We start from the raw sequence: 27,279 nt of genomic DNA, 5'->3' as shown, positions 1-27,279 counted from the left end.
AGCCATCTGTCCGACTGGTTCCTGACCTGCAAAGGTCATATCACTTTGCTTTTTGTTTTGCTGCTTCTGCTTCTAGTCAAAGGCACTCTGAACTTTTGGACAAGGCATCCAGCTCTGTCGCTTTTGGCACGTTAATCCCTTTGCCTCAGTTTTCTCACCTGGTTAACAGTAGGGTTGTGGGAGAGGATTTCAAGAGTTAACAGGGTATTTACATTTCAGTGTCTGGCTAGCCATGGGCTCTTTCTGCTCTACGTGTTAGGCTGCTCTACTGTTATCTCCTTCTACGTGAAGACCACCTCTTCTTCTCTGGCCTACAAACCATTCCGGTCTTAACCCCCTCAACGTGGCGCAGCCCAAGCCCACCTGGTCCTTTACACATGCTGTTAGAAGCTCCCCACCCCATCCCTTACAGTCAATTTTAGAACCAGCTCTCAGATATAAAGAATAAGGTGAAAGGTTGAGCATCTGTTTTTGTTTCGCTTTATGGAAACCGCCAGCGTATCGAGATAAGAAAAACGCATAATAGCGACATATCGACCAATCTCAAATCCGCGTAAGGGGCAAAACTTTAAAGAGAGGACAGTGTGTTTCAGGTGTGCTTCCACGCCCCACGTTCCCCATGGAGCGACTCTCCTCGCGTTAACACGCACGGTGCCTTCGTCTCTCGGGCGAGCGCTGCTTTGGGAAGGTAGACCAGACTGCCGCTGCACGATTCCCCCCGCCCCCTTAAATTCAGCAATCCCAAGTAATCTCTGCTCTCGGATGGAGCGTGCCCTGCCGCCTTCCCGCAGGTCCACGCTGCTAGGAAAGCCCGGCAGACCCCACCCCGGGATTTAGACCCCCATTCCGGCCTCCAGGTGCGCCGGAAGCGACTTCCACCTGGATGCCCCCGGCCTCCCGTTTCGGGCCGGTCCCCGCGAGGGGCGGAGCTCGGCCCGCCCCGCCTTGCCGTCAGCGGACCGTGTGGCAGCCGGGCGGGGGCCGGGAAGGGGAGAGAAGGGGAGGAGTGAGGAGAGGAGGAAAGTGGAGCCCGGCGGGCCGGAGCGAGGAAAGGAAGGGAAGGGGTGGAGGCGACTGGCAAGAGTTTGCCGGCGCGCGGGGGAGCCTCCGCCCGGGACGCGTCCCGGAGCCAGAGTCGCGGCCGCAGCGCGGAGCCTGCTGTCCCGCCTCTGACCAGACCGCCCGCCGGGGCCGTCCCGAGCGGCGACACCCCGGGCGTCCTGGCCGGCGAGCCGGCGCAGCGGCGGCCCCGGGACTCGGCGGCGAGCGCTGCGGGAGGGATGGTGGCGGCGGGGCGCGGGCCAGAGCAGCCGCCCCCGCCTCCCGTCCGGCCGAGGCCCCCGGCCCTCCGCCCCCGCTCCCCGGCCGCACGCCCCCGCGGAGTCCGCCGCCCGCGCAGCCGCTGAGCCGGGCGCCCCACCATGCCGCGGGCCCCCGCGCTCCTGTTCTCCTGCCTCCTCGGGCTTTGCGCGCTCGTGCCCCGGCTCCCAGGTAAGCTACGCCGTCCGCTGTGCAGAAAGAAACTTCGTGGCCCCCCGAGCCGCCCGCTGGCGTCTTGGAGGGGCAGGGGCCAGGGCAGTTGTTTGAAGGTGGGAGGCGTCCTCGGGGACACCCCCAGGTGGCGAGCCGCCCGGAACGACCGGGTAGGGGGCTTTCAGACTGCGTGCGCCACCCCGTGCGCGGCCCGCCGCAGCCCCGCTGGGCTGTCGTCGGCCCCTGGTCCCCTCCCGGGCGAGGAGGAGCCTTCCTGTGTAAACAGCCCTGCCCGTCTGCTGACCTAGCCCGCGAGCGCCCGCTCCCAGTGCGCGGGGAGGGCCGCCGCCAGCCCCGCGTCGGGATCCGGGCTCTGCAACTCCCGGCACAAAGCGGCCCTTGTGGCCGGCCCGGGGCGGCCGGGCTGCTGGGAGGCGCCGGGTGATGCAGCCGGTGCCCCGATCGCGGGGAGCGCGGGGTAACTGGAGGCGCGTGACCCGGAGCCAAAGCGTGGGGTTCACGGCTACTTTCGAGGGCTAGACTCTTGCAAGCGTGGATGCCCAGGGTCTCCTGGCGAATCCTATAGTTTCACCCCACCTAGGCCAGCCGCCTTTCTTTAAAGATGTAAATACCCCTTCCTCCCCCAAGCTCCCGCATACCCGAGGGGAGACCCGCGTCCGAAACCACAGCCCCACCTGGGGACCAAACCCCACCTAGGATCTCGCGATCTACTTCCTTCTGCCTGGCTTTATGTCGGAGTTTACAAACACCCCGTGCAGCGTACTCCCCCTGATTCTGAAGGATTCTGGAGCAGGGGATGTGCAGTTGCACTCGCGCGATCCTGCTCTGGGCTGGCGTCTGTGTGAGGACCCTCAGTTACCTGCTTTAAGTTTTCAGAGTTGGGAGACTGCTGAGGAAGGATGCTGTGTTGCCGCTGGGGTTGCCAGGCAGAAGGAGCTACCCCCACCCCGTCCCCTCTAAAAGCAGGAAGCTCCAGACTTTCTCTTTTCCGGTAGGAGATAATTGTGTTGAGGTTCTCCGCTCACTTTCAAGCCTAAAATTCTTGATTGCTGTTCCGAACCTTGTGTCTGGCCAAGAGGGAGGGGAGGACGGTCCCCTGCAGAGTTTCATATACATGAAGGCAGTGAAGGTTGCTGTCTGAGAGAGAGGAGAGGTCTAGACAGACAAAAACTTTTTTAGGCGATATTTCAGACTTATTAGTGTAACAGGTTTCTTTCATCAGTCCAGAGCTTGGAGTGGATCACTGGTTTCCAGACACCCATCTGGCACCCAGTGCCCATTGCTCATGGGTCCCCAGGGAAGGGCAAAGAGAGGGATATAGCCTGTGTCATACACAGGAATATATTATTGCCAACAGCCCCCTGCTTCACAAGGACTGTCCTTTAATTCGAAATTCTTTTTTATTTTTAGGAAAACTTTTTTTTTAAATAATTTGTAGTGATAAATCCCATGGATGGAAGGGCCTGGAAGGCTGCAGTCCATGGGGTCGCTGAGGGACGGGATAGGACTGAGCGTCTTCACTTTCACTTTTCACTTTCATGCATTGGAGAAGGAAATGGCAACCCACTCCAGTGTTCTCGCCTGGAGAATCCCAGGGATGGGGGAGCCTGGTGGGCTGCCGTCTATGGGGTCACACAGAGTCGGACACGACTGAAGTGACTTAGCAGCAGCAGCAGCTTCAGCAGTGATAACAGGGTGGTTTTTCGTTTTGAGCAAACCAAAAAATCGGCAATCCTATATAAATTTTACCTTCTCTTTTTGTTTTCTTTTTAAATCATAATCTGTGCAATACAAAAGTTTAGGAACTGCTGAAGGAGATGTTTTTTTAGTTTCCTTACAGGTTGACATCCTGGTTCTGATAAAAACTTAAATACTTCCAGTGGCGAATAATTCTTTCAATCCATTATTTTCCATTTGCATTGTGATTTCTGCTTTTCAAAGTTCATATATTTCTTCTTAATGATCTCCATTTTGGGGGTTGGCCCAGGATAGTGAAGTGATTTGCCCACTCTCCTTGTCCATAGGCCTCATAACTTTTTGGTTTAGGGCCCTTTGTCCTGCATGACACAATTTAGGTAGGGAAAAAAGCTTTGAGCCCACAGAGGTTTATTTCCAGTGCTGTCTCTTCTTCTGCAGTTGCCTTAGAGCTCAGCCATCCCTCCATGGATCAGCAGAGCAGTGAGAGAGCAAGCCCATCACTGGCTTCCAGACCTGGCCACCTCCCTCTTAATGCCCTGGAGCTTCTCAAGGTTACCAGGGACTGATACATATCTGTGTGACTTCTCCTAGTTTGCCAGTGTTGCTGAGCCAACTGAAAGCTTTCACACTGCAAGTCTGAAACAGCTTTTCTTTTCTCTTCCTTCCCTTGTCTTCTCTTTTTCTTGAAGCACTACAGGTACTTTATCCAATTTGTGTTTTGCTACTAGGACAGAATTTGACAGAAAAACCTTCATTACCCACTAAGAGAAAAAAGTGATCTGCAGGGTCCTGCCTGCCTGGGTGTCCCTGGATCAGTGGTTAAGTTACCAGTCTATTGCTTTGCACCACTTTCGTCTGTGTGTTTAATCCAGCAGGAAACAGACTTTTAATTTAAGGGGGCTCACTTCAAACAAGTCCCCAGCAGGCTGACAATCCCCCGTCCCAGAGTTCTCTGCTCTCCTTATTAGCAAAGACCTGCAGACAGGACCTGAGGAAGGGTTTCTCTTCGGGGAGGCCCTTGCTCTCTACTAAGGAGGGAGGGGTATGGCATTGACTGGGCTGCAGAACTGGAGTCATGTTTGCCATCATAGTTTATTAAAAGGAAAAAAAAAATCAAATGTTCTTTTAGTGAATGCCCTGCACATTAGAATGCTCTAAATCCTAGGCGAGCCCTTTATCCTATTTACTGGACTCCTGTTGGCAGCACTTCCCCACCACCACGATTGCCGTGGTCTGTGATGGGGCTGTTGGAATTTGGCCTTGGGTTTGCAGCTCTCAGGTAACCAGGCAAAGGTTTAGAAATGCAAACCAGGGGGCTTGGTGGGTCGGCTGCTGTTTACCCTAGGTATTTACACTTTAGCGCCATCATCCTTGAATTAGGGGGACTTTTAATAAAGGAGATTGAGGCAAAAGAGGGCAGGGTCTAATTAGCTCTAATTAGTATTCCTCTCCTGCTTGTTCTCCATGCTTATTTAGCTACTGAGGCAACGGAGAATGAATATATCTAAGTAGTTGGCAAAAGGCCCTTTGTGCCTGCCTACCCTGGTAACTACTTTTTCTTCTCCAGCCAGCTCACGGAAATATTCTGAAGTTTTAATGTAATGTGGGGTGATTACCTAGTGCTTAGATGATAATACCCCATTCACGTGGCAGTGAGCAGCCGGGTTAATGGCGGTGGGGTCGCATCGCAGGTATTTTCAATACACTGGGACTGAGGGCTGTGGTGTGTTTCTTCTTTCAAGCTGAAATGAGATTAATGGCCTTTATGAATGTAAAGGAACACTTTATAGGCACCCATTTGTTTGTGAGGCTGCTGCTTCTATTGATTGCTGGGTTTGATTCCTGGGCCACATGGTGAAAAGTTTGCTTCCAGGGAAGGCCGGGACACCTTCTCTGTGGTCGATGCTAGTTCCCGCCCCCACCAGTTTTTCAGAAACAGTTGCTTGTCTCTTGTAGAGTTAAACTCAACTCTTACTCAGAATGATCCTGTCAAAACTCAACTTAGATTGTGTTACTCTACCTAAAGTCCTCCACTGGCTTCCAGAAGTCCTGCCAGGGTCCTGCCAGGCTCTGCATGAACACCCCCTGACCGCCCCCTCCCCCGCCCCACCTAATGCCTCTCACTGCTCCCCCTCCCCCACTTCAGTCCCATCACTGTTCTAAGGGCTGGATCACAGGCCTTCCCTCTGCCTGGAATGTTCGCCCTGCCGATCTCTGCACAGCAGGCCTCCGCAGCCTTTTCTCAGCGCGTCCTACTCAGGCAAACTGCAACCTCCTGCCTCACGTTCTTCCTATCTTCCTTGATTTTTATCCTTAGCACTTACAACCATCTAGTGTACTTGCTTATCTGGTTTATTGTTCATCTTCTCCTCTGAGCATTCAACCCCCAATCAGGACATAAGGTCCATGAAAGCAGGGAGTTTTGTTGGTTTTATTTGTCCTTGTATTCATCTGTGGTTAGAACAGTGCCTGACTAATACTTGTTGAATGAATGGATGGACACAAGTTTTGGTACTCTGTGTGTGTGTGTGTGTGTGTGTGTGTGTGTGTGTTGGAGGCAGAGTGGCCCATCCTCACTTCCTTGCCACCTTCTACAACTAGCTTTGAGGTCAGAGACTATGCATGTAGCTTGTTAGGAAGAAACAGTTGCATGCGAGAGAACTCATTTGAGTCTGTCAAGATTTTTTTGAACTGGCACCTATGATACAGCTTGTTTTTATCACCCCTGAATTGTTTGCAGGGGGATGCTAAGGCCAGGAAAAGTGACTTGTTCAAGGTCATGTAGCCAATAAGTGACAGAACAAGTTCTTGGGTCTTTCATGCCAGGGCGTCCTCTCCTTATCACATGACTCCAGCCCAAATGTTCTGTCTTCTGTGAAGCCTGGTCTGCCTCCCTTGGGTGGAGCAGAGTGGGCCCCTCCTTCCCTCCCTCTCATTGCATATTCTTTTAGAGGAGGCTGGAAGTTGGAGGGGCTCTGCCTCACCTGCTATAAGGTGAATTGCCCGGCTCTCTCAAAACAGCAGCAAAAACAACACTTACCTTTGGGTCCCTGATATGGACAGAATGATTGGTACTGGGTTGATTCCTACCCCCCTCCCCACTCCCACCATGATTTCAATGATCTTTAAAACAAACCACAAAACCCTCAACTTTTTAAATATGTAAAACAGTTTTAGACTTACGGGAAAACTGAGACTTTAGTTTGGGAGTTCTCATGTGCCCCAATTCCAGCTTTGCCTGTGGTTTGCATCTTGCATTCATATGGCGTATTTGTTACAATTCATGAACCACATCAATAAGTTGTTATTAACTAAAGCCATACTTAGATTTTCTTAGTTTAAGTCTGATGTTCTTTTTCAGTCCTAGGAGCCCTTGCAGGACACTGTATTACATTGAGTTGTCATGTTTCCATAGGCTCTTCTTGGTTGTGACAGTTTTTCTATCTTTTAATGACCTTGACATTTTTGAGGAGGTATTTTGTAGATAGTCCCTCCACTGGGATTTGTCTGGTTTTTTTTTAATGATTAGACTGGAGTTATGAATTTTTAGAGGAAGATCATATAAGTAGTCATTTGTCTTTTTAAAAATAAATTTTAAATAGGTAATAGCTTCACATACTTTTTAAAAGCATATCCAGTGTAGGGTGAGAGATTGCTCTTTCATTCTTGTTGGTGGTTAGTCTGGGACATTACCCGGACCTGCTTCCCTGCTCAGACCATCCCTGACAGTTTCTTATGGGTCCATCGTGTTTTTTATATGTTTACTACAAATCTCCCTCCCCCAGTTTTATTGAAAGGCAGCACTAAACACACTGTTCTGCACCTTGCCTTTTATGTTAACTTGGTGATAACTATCTCAGAGTGAGCATCATACCAGCATGCAGGCAACAGAGAGCATGCACATTCTTTTTTAAAGCTGCATAGTATCCTATATATGAACTGAGGTTTTTCAAACAACAAGTCGTGTCTGTAAACGTGATGTTGTTGAATGTTCTGCAGATGTCTGGTGTTCAGAAAGGCAGTAAAGATACGAATGAGACAGATCCTTTCTAGGGTGTATTTACACTTTGTGGTAACATCTTTAGACCGATGACTATTTAATTGCTAGATTCAGCACTGGAAAGACTTTGTCTATCATGTGACACATGAGTGGCTGTGGTTCAGGGCATGGATGGGGAGAAGCAGTCCAGTGCCTTACCATTTTTTCCCCCCAACAACAATGATGAGATGTTTTTATTTTCTGTTGTCTTGAAAACAATGAGTAAAATGTAATTCAGGATTGGGTTTCTCTCGCTGGCTTCTCAGTTGTATCTTGAAGGTGGTTGCACAGACATTAACGGCAGGGTCTGTTCTCGTCTGTGTGCTTTCCAGGATGAGTGCACACCCTACTTGCTCGCTGTGTGTTTCCCACTATTCCCAGTGAGTAGTGTCGTGTCTCCTCTCTCCCTGCCATTAGGGCTGCTCCATCTTGGGACTCACCTCTATTATCCCATGGAGTGTTTTAGATCAGGAAATTCCAACTGCTGGAGGTGTGCGTCGGTGGGTGCTGAGTGACCTTGGCCACGTCGGGTAGGTAGACAGAGGTTTGGAGAGGCTGAATGGAGGGAGACCAGCCAGGAGGTGACCACAGAAACCTGCGGAGGGCCTGGCTTGGGCTGTGTGGGGCTGGAGGAGGGTGCAGGCAGGAGGGTTGGATTAGGAGAAACATTTCATGCATGTTGAAGGAAAGATCGGCCTGGATAAGACTGATAACAGGGAGGGATGAGTCATTGAGTTTCGGAAGGAGAGTGTATTTTCAGATGATGGTTTGCAGTAAACCCCTGGCTTCAGAGACATTAAGGGCTGCAGGCAATTGACACTGAGCTGGGAGTAGTCACCGTGCAAACAGTAACCAAGAAAAGTTGTGGCCACTGTCTGGGCCTCTAGCACCTATTACTATGACCTAGACACAACACTCTGACATTTGTGAACTGCAGCTGTTTAAGGTTTTATTCATTACTTCCTTCCTTTCAGAGTGCTGTTGGTGCCGAATGACTCATCCGGCCAAATCCAAACTCACTGCAATATTAATAGGTGGAGGGAGGGGAGATGCCAGAGGAGTAGCACTGGCACTGGGGCACATGTCAGCACACGGTCTATGCTTTTGGTTCCCAGAGTGCCTGGGGGGACTGGCATGACCTGTCCCTGGCAGCTGTGAGCTCCCAGGGAGCACAGCCTGGGTCATTCATCTCTGTGTCTCTAGCATCCCCTAGTCCAGTACTTGGCATTTAGGACTTGCGTAGAGCAGGGTTTCTTGAATTTGAATTTGTCTCAACAGCAACCTAATTTTATTTTTATATTTTAAAATTATTTTTTATACGGTTTTTAAAGGTTACTTTCCATTTCGTTATTACAAAATATAGCAACCTGATTTTAGTGGAATCATTGTCGGTGCAGTGAGACCACTATTGCATGTGAATATGTAAGAAGTAACAGAAACGACTAAGAATGGAGTATGACAGATATTTTACAGTTGTTCAATATGTTTTCATACTGGATGCTTGTCACACCTGTGGAGCCTCTTCAGGATTTTGTCCAAGGTCTTTTAGGCTAACAAAGCAGAAGACCAGAGACCAGTGTGATATGGGTTGGAGAGGAGCCCTTAATGCTCTGAACTTGAGGTCTCTGATCCAAGGTCCCAGAGCTCACTGATGAGGCCCTGGTAATTAGAAAGTGGTGTTTGTGAATTAATGTGAGCTGGGGCAGAGACGTAAATGAGACATCCAACCTCAAATTCCTTTCTGACTGAGGGCCTGTTGAACATCTCCTTCAGAGGACCCTGGAACTCACTGGTCACATGGCCCGTGTCTGGGTGGCACAGAGACCCCATATGGGTACTTGCGTGCAGGTTCCCCTTCTGACCTCTTACTGGAAGACTGGGCTCCTTGTTATTTTTTTCAAGTTGTTGTTGTTTTCTCAGGTTTTCAGCTGTAAAATGAGATGATTTAGTGAGCTGATCCTAAAGCATTTCTAGCTCCAAGGTTCTGTACTTCCATGATTTTATAGAAATGATTTATAGGGATGATTTTATGCATCCTTTATAGAAATTATTTTCTATGTCAAAGCAGATGACATGCCACAAGAGCCTGAATGTGTATTTGATAAGGTGGAGGAGAACAGGAGAAAAGTTACTTTCAGTCTAGGTTTGATTCTGTCCCCTGCACAGCTAGAGGTTTCTGTTAGATGAGGAGTTTTTTGTTTTTTTTTTTTAATTTTAGTTGTCCACGTCTGTTTATTTTTCTAAGTTTATTTATTTTTGGCTGTGCTGGGTCTTCGTTGCTGCATACAGACTTTCTCTAGTTACAGAGAGCAGGGACCACTCTCCGATTGCCACGCGAGGGCTTCTCATTGTGGTGGCTTTTCTCGTTGCAGAGCAGGAGCTCTAGGGTGCACAACGTCAGTAGTTGTGGCTCCTGGGCTCAGTCGTCGTTGTGGCTCACGGGCTTAGTTGCTGCACAGCATGTGGGATCCTCTTGGATCCAACTCATGTCCCCTGCATTGGCAGGTGGACTCTTAACCACTGGACTGCCAAGGAAGTTCCCATATCTATTTATTTAATGTCAACTTTAAGCTAAATATTCCGGGAAATATTTTTTTTTTCAATTGTAGTATAGTTGGTTTACAGTGTTATGTTAATTTCTGCTGTACAGCAAAGTGATGCAGTTAAGGAGATTTAACCAAACAATGAAACTGACAGTTTGAAACTTTTCCTGCAATCATTTCTCTTTTCTAATAGGCTCAGGTACCTATTTGAAAGTCTCCAAGTGATTAGATTCATTTTAAAGTGAGAAAGGAGGTTGTCAGTGTAAGCAGGTGGACGGCAAGCCCAACTTCCCTGTGGGCTGAATTCTGATACCTTCTTGGTGAATGTTTGGACCTGCGAAGGACTCTTCCTCCTGAAGTGAGGCATGCAGGGTGATTGGTCCTGGCTTTGTTTCTCCTATAAAATGCATTCTGAGTCCAACGTTGTACCCAGGAGGTCCCACTGCAGGCCTGGCAGTGACACTGGGGTCCCCAGCTCTGGTGGTATGAGGTGGAGTCCCAACAGGGTGGCAGTTGGTGGAGATGAAGTGCCGAGGGTTCCACGTTGGGGTCTCTGGCTGGGGAAAGCCATCATTCTCGCCCTCTGTGGGCTCCCAGAGTCACCTCTCTTTCTTCCCAGCCCCTCAGCTCCTGCCAGTTTCTCCACTTTCATTGCCTGAAAGTGGGAATGAGCTGCCATTCTCATCCCAAATGGTTTTCCCTCTAGTGCCTCAATGCAGTGACTCAGTGCAGCCTCCTGCGTCACCCGATTTCTGTGGGTTTTTTTCTGCTAGTGACAAAGAAGAATCAAGGAGTTAAAATGACCAAATTAGAGAAATGTTATAGTTTTAAGATGTCTTACAACCAATATTGTTATGTTGTTTGGCGAAGCTGGGGAAGAGTCTCAACCTCCCCATTTTCTCCTCCACACTCTCTTGTTAATCTTATTGCCTCTGTTTTTCCCCTTTATGATCTGAGCCCTTCTTCCTAGGGCTAGTGCCCCTGGGTTTTTCTTTTTCCCATTTATCCAGTGAGCCTCTAAGCAATGACCAGAAGAGACCAGTGGGTCTGTTAGTGCTGTGAGGACCAAATAAAGTTACATCTGTTTAGAGAGAAGCCAGTAAGTATTGCTCTTGGTCAAAAGAAATCTGTCCCAGAAGGAAAAGACTTGAGTGATGATAAATTTCACCAAGGATGCCTTTGCTGTTGGGGATGGTAGTGGGAGGGGCATACAGTGGAGAAAGGAGATGGGGGAGGAGGGGGACAATGGATTTAACCTGAATACCACACTTGAGTTTGCTTCAGGAGACCCCTCCACAGATTAATGGGATGGGGACAGAGGGTGGAGAGTAAATAATTTTTACAAGGACGTTTCCTTCTAGTCTTCGTTTCTGATCTTTTTTTGAACATCAGGGATAGACTTTGAATGGGTGGTTTTTTAATGTGATCAAATACCTTTTTATTATCTCCCCAGATGGTATGTATTTTCTTGATCTATTAGTAGATATATTGAATTAATAGATACCCTGTATCTTAAGCTGGCATTGTATTCCTCGGCCACATTCTTCTTTAAGGACTTTGCTGCTGTCTTTCGGTACACCATGTATTTGGTGCGACAGTACCTGATTTAGGATTTTCTTATGTCTGAAGAAGATCAATCAGTTCTTTTTTTGATTTGCTTTTTGTGCTATTTATGATATTTTGTCTGGACTGAGCATAGAGGGGCCTTGTTCTCGATGAGCCAGGACCTGCTGTGTCAGGAAGAAGGCAGTGGGACCCCTGTAGGCACAGTGGAAGTGATGGGAGTTGCTGACGCAAGTGTGCATGCGGTGGGTGCTTCAGAAACCGACAATGTTTAGTTTCTGCCAGTGAGCAGAGGCCTGCGATCAGCACAGGGGCCTGCACCCTTCAGCTTCAGGGAGGCCCCTGTTAGAGACGAAAGTGACTCCTCCTCCCGCCCATTCAAAAGCCCATTAATGGAGGTTATGGCTGGAAGCTAATGGCTGCATCTTCATCTTTCTTTGAAGGTCTCAACATATGCACCAGTGGAAGTGCCACCTCATGTGAAGAATGCCTGCTAATCCACCCAAAATGTGCCTGGTGCTTCAAAGAGGTGCGTAGGTGGGGGAGGGGAGGAGTGCTCTGAGGGGCGGGTGGGGGAGGGGTGGGCTTCACCTCGGCATCCAGGCAGAAAAAGAGTGTGCAGGTTCTGTGAGCTGCCTCTTCCTTTCTCCCAGGGCGGAGACAAAAGAAAAGCTGCATTTTTAGGTGTTAATCCTGTTGTAGGGAAACAAGATCTTCTTTCCCTTTTGTAGGGGAACCAGTTATGATTCTTGTACAGTTTTCTGCTATGTGGTAAAAGACCTGAGCTTGTGAAGTGAGTCTTTTGCCTAACGATATAAAACATGCCTGGGTGGTTGGCCTGTTGGCGGATGCCGGTCATTGTTCAGTGGCTTATCTGAGGATGAATATTATGAATTGGCCTTTATGGAATGATTTTACTTGAAAAGAATAGCTGCTGTTTCTTTAGACTCTGTAGGAAGGGATGTAAGTTTGGGATGGTGATAGGCATATTGCTCTCGTAAAGCAATACAAATATCAGTGCTTGGTTGGCTAATCAGGAAATATTCAGTTTCTAAACCTATACTGCCTCTTCCAAGTGACTGTTCTAGATTTTTTTTTTTCCTAGTAAAGAGTAAGATTACTAAACAAGCTACTTTGAAAGAGGACTCTTCCCAACATATGAACCCCTCATTGTATTTGGGGCTTAATGGTACTGTTTTGTTATCAACTTTAAAATCTTTCACGGATTCCTTACAACCTGCATGACAAATCCAAGTTCCATGGCCCCTGCTTGCTTCCCTACCTTCATCTCTTGCTTGCCGTCAACACTTTAGCCCCAGGGGATGACCCGAGCGAGGATCCCCAAAGAGCCCTGACTGATGAACACCCTCATGGTTTTCTCATTGCTGTTTCTCCTAAAGAGCTTCCCAGATTTCCCCTCCTTCTCCTGACCAATGCCTTGTCTTCAGTTTTTAAGAGATTAGTTCAAGACTCATCTACTCCATGAAGACTTTGATGGTTTTCCCCAGACACATCTGTCTGTCCACCCAACCATGTTTCCGTCATCTATCCATCTATCTGCAATAAGAATGTCAGCTTCCCCCACCAGAAATTTAGGGCAGGGGTTTTATCTGTTTTCTTCACTGTTGAACCTCCCATACCCAGAGTAGTGCCTGGCTCATAGTATTAATAGCTGCTCAGTAAGATTGATGAAGGATTTCATTGGGTGGCTGTTTATTACACATCTGCATGTACAGCCCATGACCGACCACCTTTCTGTCTCCCTGTAGTTAGTCCTCCAGCAATAGCACTTGTAACCTCTTACTCTGTGCATTTGTTTTCATGCCTGTTTCCAATTACATCATTATTTCCTCGAGAATCTGTGTCTTCCTCATCTTCAAAATTGGCCAAGAATCCGTCAGGAATTCATATTTGATAAAAGAGGCCAGCTAAAAAGACACCTTGTTTAGAAAACCAAAGTTGAAATCTCAGTTTCACCATAATTTACTGTTTCTTGGTATGTAAAATGAAGATGACAATTCCCACCCTCCCACCCTGGAAGTACAAAACAAGGTCAATTCATGAGAGGGCTTGTGGATGGAACTGCTAATTAACTGAGCCTCCTGTACCTTATAGATATTTTCTAGTGGAATGTGAGCCATGGTTTCTGGAAGTTGGGCTGGATTGTCAACTTTAGGTCTCTTCCTTTCCCCAAGTCTGATGTCCTGATACTGGTCGTATCTGATGACACTTTTTTATGTTCTTATTTTTGGCTGAGAAGCACAACATATCTTAGTTCCCCAGCCTGTTCAAGTCCATGTCCCCTGTGTTGGAAGCGTGGAGTCAACCACTGGACCACCAGAGAAATCCCGACTGATATCTCCAGGAGTAAATCATTGTCCTGGTCCACACCTGGGTCCCCTCTGTAGCTTACTGGGCTCTGTCTGTGCTTATGGCCTTAGTCTTGGGTAATGAACCTCCTGTGATACCTGCGTGGGAATGCAGCTTCCCATCCCCTTTGGGGGTGAACTTTCTCCAGGGCCTGAGTAGTCTCAAAGCTGAGTTTGGGGCTTTCTAGACTGCCCCTTAACAGGGTGAGTGTGGCTGAGTGCCATAATCATGAATCCTGGGACATCATCAAAGAGGTGAGGTTATCTGCAGAGAGCACATGATGTGGAGGGGCTGGTACCCAGTAGGGGGCTGGGTCCCTAACCAGTGTGTTCTTGTGGATTCCGGGCTGCATACCACCGAAGATTAACCCCCAAACACATTCCATTGAGCACTTCTGCTTCAGATCCTACAATGGCTTTCTTGTTTACCTGGGGTGGGGGTGGGGATGCCTTACTCTGCATTTAACAAACTTGTAACCTAATTCCATCTCCCAGGTCCCCCTCCCATTGCTCTGTTCTCCCACAGGTGTGGCGTTTGAGTCAGCCAGTGCCCTTGCCACCCTTCCCCGCCCCCACTTCATGCTACTCTGTCTGCCTGGTTCTGCTGCTTGCCTGGCCCTGTTAACCTGGCTGGCCCTGTTAACCTGGCTCTCCTGTCTTCATCTTTCAACTGTGGCTTCATTTTCTCTGGTAGCTACAGATCTTACCCTCTGGCTCTAAGGTCAGAGTCTCCAGACTCTCCCCTACCCTAGTTGAGGATGTGGCATGGGGCAGGGAGACTGCCGGTCCTTATCACACAACTCAACCCCTGTCCCTTGCCCTTTGTCAGAGCCCGGGGCTGTTCTCCACCAGCTTGAACTCTCCCAGTGCTGTTTGTGCTGCACGGCCTAAGACATACAACAGACTGCGGTGGCTTATTACCTATTTTTCTATTTTGTCCTTCACGTTTCTGAAGTAGACATTTGCCTCTGCTCTAAGAGAGTAAGTTTCACAACCCAGCTGGCTGTGAAGGGGTGTGTGCGTGTAAGAATGTGCACGGGTGCTTTTATGGCAAGGCCTCGGGGCAGCCCACGTGATTTCCACTCACATTTTCTCATCTAAAACCAGTCACAGCACTCAGCCTAAGTGCATAGGGAGCTGGGAGACTTCATGTAGCTGTGTGACCGGGAAAAAGGGGGAAGGGGCTTTGTGGATCAGCAGCCTGTGCCGGAAGCAGGGAGGCCAGCGTACTGGACAGAGGACAGTGTTTGGGGAGAAGTGGGCGGGGCTGAAGCAGCGGTGCTCCCCCAGGACAGAAAGCAGGGTTATGGGAGCTGGAAAGGAGACAGGCAGGCTAGGCGATGGTGCTGAGGCTGTGGGGAGACGGGAGGCTGTTGGGGTGTGAAGGTGAGACACCCTCAGGAGATGTGGCTGGGAGTAGTTCAGACTGCCATGCAGCCAGAGGGAGAAGGGCCCAGGCTGCCAAGGCTACCCTGTGGATCCTGGACGGAATCCCACCGGGACAAGAACAGGGAGGCCTGGGGCACGTCTATGGTGGCTATAGGGGCAGACGTGGGAGAAGGCTGGGGCACCTGGGCTGCGGGGACCAGTCTTTCTCTTGGAGGTGGACATGGAGAGAAGGAATGAAGGGGTCAGTAGGACTGGAGGCGGGAACGTGAGGAAGGAGACAGATTAGAGGCTGGGAAACAAGACCAGCTGACTGGATCTTCTGGGAGATTACTGTGCTGGGGAAAGTAGAGCGGAGGGGTCATGACCTGTATTCTCCTTTGAGCTGGGAAGGTGTGAAACACATGAGTGTCTGCTCCAGCTCACAATGAAACACAGATCTGTGGAGAACATCTCGGTGTGGTCGTGAAAGGGAAGCGTCTCAGCCCATTGTGCATGCTCCATGAACAGCCATCCAGCGCGTTAAGTGCAGCAGCCCTGACGGGACTCGCCCGTCTCCCAGCAGCCGGGCCACGCGGCGGTGTGCTGACGGGGCACGGATTTTAGTTTGTCATCACTTACCTTCGGCCTCCCCTCCCCTCCCCCAGATCCATGAGGGCTCCAGTGGAGCCAGGGCCGCAGCCACAGAGGGCCCCAACTTCCTGCCCCTGCCCAAGTCTCTGCCAGACCCTCTCCCTGTTCACCAGTTTGCATTTGCTTCCCCCTCTTACCAGGATCAGGGTGTCTGCCCATGGTCCGTACCCCCCGACCCCGCCCTGTTCCTGCTTGGGTTCCTCTTTCCCCAGGTCTGCAGTTTCTCAGCTCTTCACCCTGCTGTTTCAGAAACAAACCAAAACACATCTTTTCACCCTGAATACCACCCACATCTTTTTTGAGTTTTGGCTTTCCGCAGCAGGCAGTGAGGCGCACAGGGGATGTGATGACCGGAGTGGTGCAGGCGGACAAGCTGAGTGCCCTGGCCGCTGTGCCCGACCGCTGAAAGCCTGCTGAGCGCTGGTCTTGGCTGCAGGAGGGAGTTTTTTGATTAACAAAATGTATGAGAATTAAGTACTATTTAGGTGAGCAGTAGACCTCATTATATCCTCCGTGTGACAGGTGACAGAGGCAGTGCAGAGGGTCAGATTGTAACAACTCTGAGCACCAGTGTTAGAACAAAGTAAAAGTCATCTAGGTTTGGTACGCCTGCTTCTTATGTTTTTCTTTCTTATGTAATTACCGTTTAGTGACTAAAAGCCATGAAAGATATTTCGAGTTCCAGTGTGCCTTCTGTTGCTTCTCTTAGTGGGTTGCCTGTCATACAGTTACCTTCCCTGAGCCCTTTGGAGGGTTGGAGACAGTGTTTCTGGAGACTGTGTGGACAGATGCTTCCTTCATGAACTGAAACTTCTTCCACCACAGAGCTGTGGCGCTAGTGGTAAAGAACCCGTCTGCCAGTGCAGGAGACTTAAGAGACACTGGTTCAATCCCTAGGTCGGGAAGATCCCCTGGAGGAGGGCATGGCCACCCACTCCAGTATTCTTGCCTGGAGAATCCCATGGACAGAAGACCCTGGCAGGCTATACAGTCCATGGGGTCGCAAAGACTCGGACATGAACTCAAGCAGCTGAGCGTGAGAGACCATTCTGAAACTAGTTTCCATTTTTCCATGTTGAGATGAAGTCTCATGCCTGTTTTTCTGCATCAAGTGGATAGTTATCCTCCAAGTTTGATAGGTGGCAGAAGAGTTCGGCACCTGGAGCAGCTAAATTCAGGGGGATGGAGTCTGGGGTCACAGAGTTAGTTTCCTGCTCTGGAATTCAGCAGTGACCTTGACCAAGAAGGGCGGCAGATGATGCAAGGAACACTGAGCTTGTGTTCACAAAGCTGAGGCTGGAGAAACTTAAACTCCTCAGGTGAACATAGGCATGAACTTAGGTGTGTGGACCTCAGACTCGTCATCTGTAGAAGCGAGGGGCTGGACCAGGTGATGCATCCGAGGTCCCGTCTCCCTGGAAATTGCTTTGTTCTGACACCTGGCAGAGGCTCTTGGCACATCAGACTTCAGGATGTCACTCATGTGAGGAGGATTTTTTAACCATGAGTCCTCCTTTCCTTCAAGAGTTTATAATTTGGGGCATCTGCATTCATTGAATTTAAAGCTTAGGAATGGAGGTATTGAGACATTGTCTTTATAACATTTGTGCCACCTGGCAAGATCATAACTCTCATAACATATGCCCTGGTCTTTGTGATTTTGGTTTCTTCTCTTTTAATGTGCATCTGCCCTTATTCAAAATTAAAATATCGAGTGAGGATCTCAGGGGAAGAGAGCAGAAGCTTGTGGAGGGTTTGTCACTCGCTGCTGGGTCTGCAGTGCTGTCTGTCCCTTTCTTGGGCAGCAGGAGCCTATGCTAGAAATCAGGCATGGCTATCTTCAGATTCCATGCCAGAGAGAACTTCAGCTATTGTGGGCATCCGTGATAGACTTCAAGAAAGCCACGTTATCCTCAAAGGGTTCTCCAGACCTGCATGCCCAGAGGTGCCTCAGCAGGTGTCATTGAGGCCCTAAAGGTCTGGAATAATGACAGGACTTGATTCTATAGATAAAGGTATCTTCAAAGGATGTCAAGCACAGGAGAGAAGCCACTGGGACTGCCCCAAATAGCAAGAAAACCAAACTCTGAAACAGGAGACGGTTGACAGACATGGTAGATTTGATGGCCCCGAGGCGAGGTCTGGGTTTGGTATGCGTGTCGTGGTAGGCTGTCCAGTGCTGCCCGTGAAGCTGGAGCTGCTGAGCGGGGCCCCCTGTACTGTCACGTTGCTGACGCGTTTGGCGCTTGTAAAGTCATCCTGCAAGTGGCAGTTTTTATGTGGTCAGTGGTGGTGCTTGTGCTGGCCGACTCCAGGAGTTCGTGGTCTTTCCTGCTGGCGCAGCAAACTTCAAGGAGGCCTTGTGCATTGGAGTGAAGGTTTGCCACAACCTTGAAGAATGTCATTAAGGAGAAATAAAGCTGTTACCAATGAAGGGAATGAAGAGGGCTTTGCTCCTAACAACCTGGAAAATAAAGAAGCCCCGAGCAGTCAGGAAAGCCAGCTACACAAACAAGGCTGTAATGGGCTGTCTGTGGCTGCCCGTCAGTTCTTCAGGTCTGGGAAGTGTGTCCTGGACCTGGAAGTCTCCTGATGAACCCAGCAGGGGAGCAGCAGGTGGCTCTGTACTTGTCCTCCCTCGGGGACTGATAGTGTCTAGCAAAAGCAGCCTTTGAGCAGATTGACTGGGCAGCTCGGACGAAGTTCATTGCTGGTGCTGGTGTCCATGCATCACAGGATGATCTTGCTGACGTAAATGGCTGAGGCTGTGGATGAGGAATCATGCAGCTGCTTCCCACTTAGGGTGAAGCAGTTTGATTCTGTGACATTGTCTGTTCCAGAATGCAGGCTGTACCAGGCCAAGGGGAGGGGTGTTGGGGTACTCATCACTCTGGGGAGACCGAAGATGCTTTCCTCACCAGCCTGGTGGTGGGGATGTGCACGGGTCTGCTCAAGACATGTGCACTTTGACAATCAGAACTGGGTGGAGGACAACCAGTTCCTTAGGATTCGAGGAGCTGGCAGCAAGGCCCAGTGTGCTGGCAAGAAGTTCAGAAATTCCTTAGCCAAGTAAGCTCTGAGCAGCCCCTGAGCCCTTTCAGCTCTGGACAGCTATTCAGTAATGCAACCTCTGCTTCCCACAGCTTAGGACAGCAGATCCATACCTGTAAGGCCCTTAGGACGGTACCTCTCCTTTCCCCTATTGCTGTGATTTTTTGTTTGTTTGTTTTTTTAACTGCTTCATCAGAATTGCTTTATCAGAGCCTAGCTTGACTGTACAGAACCCAGCTTTGGACTCTTGTAATTTCTAGAATAATCATTTTTCTCAGCTTGTTCCACAAGTGTTTTTGGAGACATTTATATGTATATTTATTGTGGCGTCCCTGAGGTTGTTGACAGGCAAGATCTCCTGTTATGTCAAGAGTTCAATATACAAAATTAAAAAAAAAAAAAAAAACAGTTACAAACAAAATCACAGAAGCTCAGAACAACACATCTGGTTTCACTTACTTAAAAATACTTCAAAGTCTCCTTGACTTCCTGGTCTTGACTCTTGCAGAGGCCCTACTGGGCACCTACTGGCCTTGGGATATTGTCTGAGTGACGGCTACTCGGCCACTTGTATCTTTCAAAATTTTTAGTTATGCAACTTTTGACCATATCAGTTGTTTTCTTCTGCTTATCAGGTAGACAGGCACATTTTTTTAAAGAAGCATTTTGACCATTAAAATAACAGTGCGGCCAAATATTTTACTGTGTGTGTTTACAACTTACAAAATGCCTCCGTGTCCAGCACGCCAGTTCATTATTTAATTCTCGTAATACTCCCGTGAGGCATTTGGGGTGGGGGTGACCATCTTGTCCACTTTTGGGAAATGGACCATAGGGGGTCCATGGTCGAGGGGTGATGATGAATCCACAGCCTGAGGTGCTCTGGAGCCATCCTGACTGCCCCCTGCCCTCTTCCCCTGTTTCCGTGCCTCCAGGACTTCGGCAGCCTGCGGTCGGTCACCTCCCGGTGTGACTTGAAGGCGAACCTGATCAGGAATGGCTGTGGTGTCGAGTTCGAGAGCCCGGCCAGCAGCACCCAGGTTCTGCGGAGCCTGCCGCTCAGCAGCAAGGGCTCCAGCCCAGCGGGGTCCGATGTCATCCAGCTGACACCACAGGAGGTCACGGTGACCCTGAGGCCCGGTGAGTGCCCTGGGGTGGGCCAGTTCAGGATGGTGGGAAGAGAAGCCTGGCAGGGGAGGGCGATGGGAGGCATGGCCGAGACCCCGGGAAGGGAGGGCCAAGGCCTTTGGGATAATAAGAGTATCTTTGCTATTTTAAAAATTGTGAAATATGCGTAATATAAAATTTGCCATTTTAACCATTTCTAAGTGTGTAGGTCAGTGCCATTAATTGTACTCCCCGTGTTGTCTAACCATCACCACTGTCCATTTCCAGAACTTTTTTCTTATCCCAGACTGAAACTCTGAACCCATTAAATGCTAACCCCTCAGTCCCTCTCCCCCTCCTCACTGCCCCCCAGTCCCTGGTAGCCACCATTCTACTTTCTGTGTTGTGAATTTGACTACTCCACATACCTCATACAAGTGGACTCCAATACATTTGTCTGTTTGTGACTGGAGCATTTCATTTAGTATAACACCCTCCAGCTTCATCCATGAGGTGGCACGTATCTATTTCCTCCATTTTCAAGCTGAATAGTCTTCCATTGGCTGTGTAGACGCAGTTGTTTATCCATCCACCCATGGATGGGCTCTTCAGTTGTTTCCACATCTTGATTGTTATGAGTAATGTTCTTATTTTCGATGGGAGGATGCTGGTATGTTTACTCCTTAGTCCATGCAAGTTTCTAAGGGAACGTGCTACCTCCGGGAGAAAGTATTTTTTCCTGTCAGCAAATTTGAATCAGCGGCATTCTGAAGTGACAGACTTGCAGAGTAGAGGTATTTTTTTCTTTATGACCTTGGAACCTCTGCCTTGGAGTTGATGGTGGCATAAGGGGACTAACAGTTTGCACACATACTATGTGCTAATTACTTGACCTACCCAAAGGTAGCAGACATAATTTTACACCCGAGGAGCTGTGTGCTCAACGGCTCGCAGGCAGAGCAGCAAGCCTCGTTCAGCGTTGGGTCTTGTGGTTGCACAGCTCACCACTTTTCTCGCCTCATATTCCACACATGAGGTCCCTTGTGATATCAAGGGAGGATGTGAACATGGCCAAATTAGAAAGTATCACTTGTTGAGAGAAGGCAGCCTTTTCCCCCCGAATCCCGTTGACTTTTAGCCTCTTGTCCTTTCTCATTGTCTAGGAAGCCACTCGCAATAACCATTTCCAGATGGTTCGTTGAGACTTCGGGGTGGCTGGGGCTGTGGGAAGATGAGGGATCTGGTTGGCTGTCCGGGCTTGGGTTCTGGCTCTGTTTCTAGCTCGGGGCCCTGGGCAAGTGGCCCCACTCCTTAGCATCTCAGGGTCTTTGTCACCTTCATTCCTCATAGCCCTATTCAGAGGCTTAAATGAGACTTTCTGTTTAAATACACTGTAAGAACTTTAAATTACTGTTTTCAGAGAGTCATGGCCAAAGATGCAGATTTTGGAGACAGCCACATCTCTATTTGGATAGAGATTCTCATATCTCAGAAACAATCTAGTGTGGCCCTGCACATCATAAGCATTCAGTCACGCTTCTTCCAGTTGTTAGAAAGGACTCTGAGTCACTGTGTGTTTGAGAATGTCTCATTTCACCTACTGACTTGTCTTGGAAATAAGAAACAAAAGAAGGTGTCAGTGGCCCTGCTGGACATAGAGCAGTGTGAACTGCTGCACAGCCCAGGGCTTAGTGCTGGGGTTAGCTCAACATACTCTTCTTACAAGTCATCTGCCTGGAAGGGACACTCGGAACCTTTAGTGAGGTTCCGAGCTGAGAGAGAGAAGGGAGCCCTTACAGAACTGTGCGAGTGGGTAGAAAAGAGGAAGCCGAGTGGGCAGATGTTTGATGGTGTCCTCTGGGGAAAGACGAACGCCTCTCCTCACGTTAATCTTTGATTCAGACTCAAGGTCAAGGGCTCTGACCTAGAAGGGGACATAGGCATCCTTGTAGATTAGTAAGTTATCAGAGCACAACGTATGATAAAAATGGTTATTGGCTAACATAAGTGGTGTATTTTCCTTTTTATCTTAAAAACTGTGTAACAGGCACTTCAAGAAAAGCCTTGAAAAATCATCCGCTTTAACACTGTTTTCATTTTTGCTAGGTTTTCTGTCTGTATTCATGTATTCGTATTGTTCATATGTTTATGATGTATATATTACTGTGTACCGTTTTCAGTAAGTTTTTGAAAACAAAGACCAAAATTAACACCTCTAAAAGAGTTTGAGGGTCATCATTGAGGGACGTTTTTATTTTGGGAACTCCTCATCAAGAATTGCTCTGAGCCTGTGCTGCTTTCTCCAAGAAATATTCTTCATGGGGGTGAATCCTTATTCTTGAGGGTAGATTTAGTTTAGGGAGAAGCTGGAGGTCACACAAAGCCAAAGATGTCGCAGTTTCAATTCCAGTTTTTAAAATGAGAATTAAGGTGTGGCTCTAAGGCAGAGAGACTGTTGTTTGGTTTGAGTTATCAATTAGCTTTTGAAGCAGCCCCCAAAGAAATGACTTGAATAAGGGGATCCTCCTTGTGCAAAGTCCTCATAACATTCAGTTTATGTGCAATGCTTATTTATGCACGAAGCTCAACATACACTCAGTTAAAGAAAGAAAGCAGTCTTGTTTGGTATAGTTACATCTCTCACTAAGCATTGTGATTCAGTTTCCAATATTGAAAATAAAAATCCCTGATTCTGTGTTTATACAATATCATGATGTGAGGACTGTGTGCAGCTCTGGTCCTACAGAAGGTGCAATAATGGAGAGCCCATTGCAGCCTATAGAGATGAAGATAGAGAATTGGAGAAGAAAATTAGTGAAAAGTGAGGAGGAGACCTGATGAAAATCTGAATTCCTAGAGGCCTAGAATCTCATGAACACGTTTCTTTCTCAAATATAGAAACATGTGATGCCAATGATGCCTCTTAAAATTTTGAAAATTTCAGTATTAATAAAGAGAAATACAGGCAAACCCCAAAAGCAAAACATTTTCAAGATTCATTGATGCTGTAGCATGTATTAGGACTTCATTCCTTTTTATGGCCAAAAAATGTTCCACTGTATATGTATAGATATACCACATTTAGTTGTTTGGGGGAAGAGAAGAATAGTGTGTTGTAATTAGCAACATTTTCAGGTTACCAGGTGCATACTTATTTCAAGGTAATGCCCCTCTGACTCTGGGGAAGGCATTCAGGTATGCAGTGATTGATTTCTCCATTGTGTATTTTCAGAAATGCTTTTGTGTCTCCTTTGCCCAGCTCCCCCAGACCTCATGATAGGTGTTTGTTGAGTGAAATGTGTAGCACTTTATTAGCTTTATGCCAGACTAGTCAAGGACAGGCTTCAGCGCTATATGTGAGGCACTTCACCTAGGCAAGGTTATTATTCCAGAATAAGCCTGGAAGAAAAAGAACAATTTTCCCTTTTTTTAAGTAGAATTTTAAAATTTTTATTTTGTTTCTTAATTGAGAGATAACTTGCATACTGTATAATTTACCATTTTAAAGTATACGATTCAGTGGTTTGTAGTGTATTTGCAAAGTGGTACAGCATCACCACTATATGAATCCAGGACGTTCTCATCACTACAAATAGAAAACCCTGTAGCCTTTAATACTCCTTATTCTCTCCCTCCCCACCACATGCACTCAGCCCTTGACAACCACTAATCTGTTTTCAATCTCTGGGGTTTTGCTTACTTTTCATTTCATTTAAATCACATAATATGTGGTCTTTTATGTCTGGCTTCTTTCACTTAAGCAAAATATTTTCAAGATTCATTGATGCTGCAGCATGTATCAGGACTTCATTCCTTTTTATGGCCAAATAATGTTCCACTGTATATGTATAGATATACCACATTTTAGTTGATGAATATTTGGGGCTGTTTTCACTTTGGGACAATTATGACTAATGCTGCTGTGAACATTTATGTACACATTTTTGTATGGACATATGTTTTCAATAATCTTGAGTGTATAGCTAGGAGTGGAATTGCTGGGTCATATGGTAATTCTGTGTTTAACTTTTTGAGGGACTGCCAAACTTCAAGCAAGATTTTGTATAAACACAAGATCATGTTTTCCATTCTGTTTCCAATCCTGGAAACTGTATGTCAGGATAACAATCTTAAAAAAACCTTAATGAAGAACATAAAATCCCTAAGAAAGAACATAAACTTTAGAATAAAGCATACTGAAATGGTGAAAAGCTAGGGGTAGAGCAATTAGAAAGGGTTTACTCAAGTCTTGATTTGCCTCAGTCCATTAGTCTCTTAAAAAATGACCTCTGATTGGCAGCTTTAAAGCATTTTTTTTTTAATGTTTTATTTTGAAGTAATTTTAGAGTCACAAGAAGTTGCAAAAATAATAGAGAGTCCCTGTGTACCCATCTCAGCTTTCCCCAAGGATAACTTGTTACGTAACTGGAGTGCATTATCAGAGCCAGGAAACTGCCCTGGGACTGTACTGTTAACTGCAGAGGATGGGTTGCTTTTGAGATGGGCTTCTTTCCATCCCTGTGTACACTGCCTCTCTCCCCTCTCTCACATTCTGATTGGAGGTGGCACGTGCCTGACTTGGATATTGCGTCTGCTCCCCAGACTGACAGTGCACACACTTAAAAACACTTGATGATGGGTGGATAGTGCTTCGCTGTGGGCTGAATGTTTGTATCTCCAACATTCATATGTTGAAATCCTAACCCTCTAATGTGATAGTATTAAGAAGTGAAGTGGGGCCTTTAAGAGATGATTGGGTAATGGGCTGGAACCCTCATGAATGAGATTCGTGGTATAAAAACAAACCCCCCAAATCCCAGAGGGTTCTTCTGCTTGCTTCGGCAGGAAGTCTGTAGTCTGAAACCCAGAAGAGGGCTCTCATCAGAACCCAGCCACACTGGCCTAGTCTTGGTCTTACACTGTTGTTAATTGTGAGAAATAATTTATGTTGTTTATAAGCCACTTGGTCCATGGTACTTGTTATAGCAGCCCAAACTAAGATTATTTTCAAGGAAACTAAAAATGCTGAGCCCTAATTGCTTGGCGTCAGGTACCGTAAAGGTTAATAACATCTTCTGATGGTTCCATCTGTCAAGTCAGAATTCTGAGGAGGGGGAGTAGCGTTTGGTGCAGCACCCAGCCTTGTTCTGGGCCAAGGAGGCAATTCTTCATTATGGGTCTGGATTTAATTCTGAGTCTTAATTGCCTTCTGCTTCAGTGAGCAGAGAGCTGGGTGATAGTCTTAGAAGTTATGTGCTGGGGCCCTAATTCCCTGTTCAGCTGTAGTCCATTTATAATGTAGCTGATTTTAACGTTTCTTTCAATTTCTAGCACAGAAGTATAATTTTAAGGAATCAAAAACTACTTGCAATGGGGATAGTGAGAGTGTTTATCTGTTAGATGCAACTTTGTCTAAAATATTTGAACACGAGTCAGTTTTAGGGAAACCAGAAGTTGTTGCTAGAATTCTCTACGTTCATTTTCTGGGAATGTTTGTCATCTGGTATATGTTCCCAGGAAAAATAACTTTTCACTTTTTGTTGGAGGGAAGACAGAAGAAAGCTTTAAAAGTACATTTCAGAGGCAATGCTGGTAGATACTTGATTATGGAGGGAGAATCTACACTGAGGAGCCAAGCAGTGGCATGAGTTCTGTGCAGAAACAGCTGAGGCTGGCTGAACTGGAAACTGGAGGAACCAGAGGGGCTGCAGGAGTAGCCGTGTCCTCACAGGTGTGAGGTGATCAGCTTTACTTTGGGGTTTGTTTTATCCTATTTCTCTGATTCTGCTGCTGGGCCCAAGGCGGGGATTTTGTGGACTGGCCCCAGAGAAGAGGGTGACAGCCACACAGGGAGAAGAACCTGTAGGGGTCTTATGGGGAGAGGGAGGAGGGGGACGTGTGGGCTGGGCTGGTGTCACCAGAGACAGGCACAGACTGAGTGCTCACAGTGGAGGTGAGCCCGGCTCTCAGCCTCCTGGACTCACAGGAGGTGGCGACTGGTTTAACGTCTCGGGTGGTGCCAAACTGGGCGGCTGGATGTATTATTGAGTGTGTCTCAGTGGCTCAGATGGTAAAGTGTCTGCTTGCAATGCGGGAGACCAGAGTTCGATCCCTGGGTTGGGAAGATCCCCTGGAGAAGGAAATGGCAACCCACTCTGGTATTCTTGCCTGAAAAATCCCAGGAACAAAGGAGCCTGGTAGGCTCCATTTCATGGGGTCGCAAAGAGCTGGACACGACTGAGTGACTTCACTTTCCCTTTCAAGTGTACTTGGTTCCAGAAGTGTACTCAAAGATGGAGAAGGTGCCCCAGACCCTCTCCTGGCAGGAGGTGCCCCTGGCCTGCAGCAGCAGTTTCACCTTCAGTCAGCTAACCCTGGGGCTCCCTCATCAGGGAGTTGGGACACTGTAGCTTAACTCCCACACTTAGCACCCACGCTGAGAACTGGTCCAGAAGTGTCAGTCCCTCCAAAATCTGCTGTTAATTGAGTCCAAGCTTATATTGCTTGCTGTGTAACAGGCCAGTAAATCAAGAGACAAGTTGTTGGGACAAGGAATAATGACTTTATTCAAAAAGCCAGCAGACCAAGGAGATGGTGGACTAGTGTCCCAGAGAAGCATCTTCTCTGAATTAGAATTCAGGCTTCGTCCCTAATGGCTCAGCTGGTAAAGAATCCGGCTGCAATGCGGGAGACCTAGGTTGGATGCCTGGGTTGGGAAGAGCCCCTGGAGAAGGGAAAGGCTATCCACTCCAGCATTCTGGCCTAGATAATTCCATGCACTGTATAGTCCATGGCGTCGCAAAGAGTTGGACACTACTGAGCGACTTTTGCTTTAACTTTTATACTAAAAGGAGAGGAGGCAAAGGCTTAGTTCCCAGCAGGCTTCAAAGGAGATGTTTTAATTTCTTCCTTCCTGCAGCCATTCACAGGTAAGCCTGGTTGGGATGTTTCTTTCGAGCAGATAAGCAATGGTACCTGGGAGGCAGGGTTCCCTGAGATGGGCCAATATGTGTAATTTAAGTTTATAGACAACATCCCTTTTAATTTGTGACAAAGGTTCTTCCTCGATTACATTGACAGAAATTCCATTATTGTCAAGGACTAGTGAGGAGTTTGTAGCATTTAAAATCCAGCATAGATAAGATAGCTGTAAACCCTTATTTTGAACATTAATGATTTAACCCTTTTTCATATATTCCTCCATTTTTGGAAAACTTGGAGAGAAATTTTTTTTTTTTTTTTTTAGCATTTGCAGCCTCCCTTTGGGGAGGGGTGTGTGTGTGTGTGTGTGTGTGTTTTAGTGATCAGCTTCTCTTAGAATTTACTGGCAATAGATTTCTTACTTCAAAATAGAGAACCTCTTGCATACAGAGAGACCTATGTATCACATCTTGTT

The 27,279-nt window shown here is 47.6% G+C and overlaps 1 protein-coding gene across 2 annotated transcripts in view; it reads left to right on the top strand.

The window, feature by feature from the left end:
• The first annotated feature begins 999 nt into the window (after positions 1 to 999).
• Positions 1,000 to 27,279, top strand: part of ITGB5 (integrin subunit beta 5) — a 115,580-nt gene continuing 89,300 nt past the window's right edge. Inside the window, exons 1-3 of one of the 2 annotated variants that reach the window (XM_070788757.1) lie at positions 1,000 to 1,491; positions 11,781 to 11,866; positions 19,712 to 19,916. In XM_070788757.1, the coding sequence (XP_070644858.1) occupies positions 1,422 to 1,491; positions 11,781 to 11,866; positions 19,712 to 19,916 (361 nt within the window). In that variant the 5' untranslated portion in view covers positions 1,000 to 1,421. The remainder of the gene's footprint in view (positions 1,492 to 11,780; positions 11,867 to 19,711; positions 19,917 to 27,279) is intronic. The other variant, XM_019956879.2, reaches the window with a different exon arrangement.

The sequence above is a fragment of the Bos indicus genome, chromosome 1 (assembly GCF_029378745.1).
Source record: "Bos indicus isolate NIAB-ARS_2022 breed Sahiwal x Tharparkar chromosome 1, NIAB-ARS_B.indTharparkar_mat_pri_1.0, whole genome shotgun sequence".
NCBI lineage: Eukaryota > Metazoa > Chordata > Mammalia > Artiodactyla > Bovidae > Bos > Bos indicus.
The sequence above is the reverse complement of the archived record's forward strand: the minus strand, read 5'-3'. Positions and strand labels throughout refer to the sequence as shown.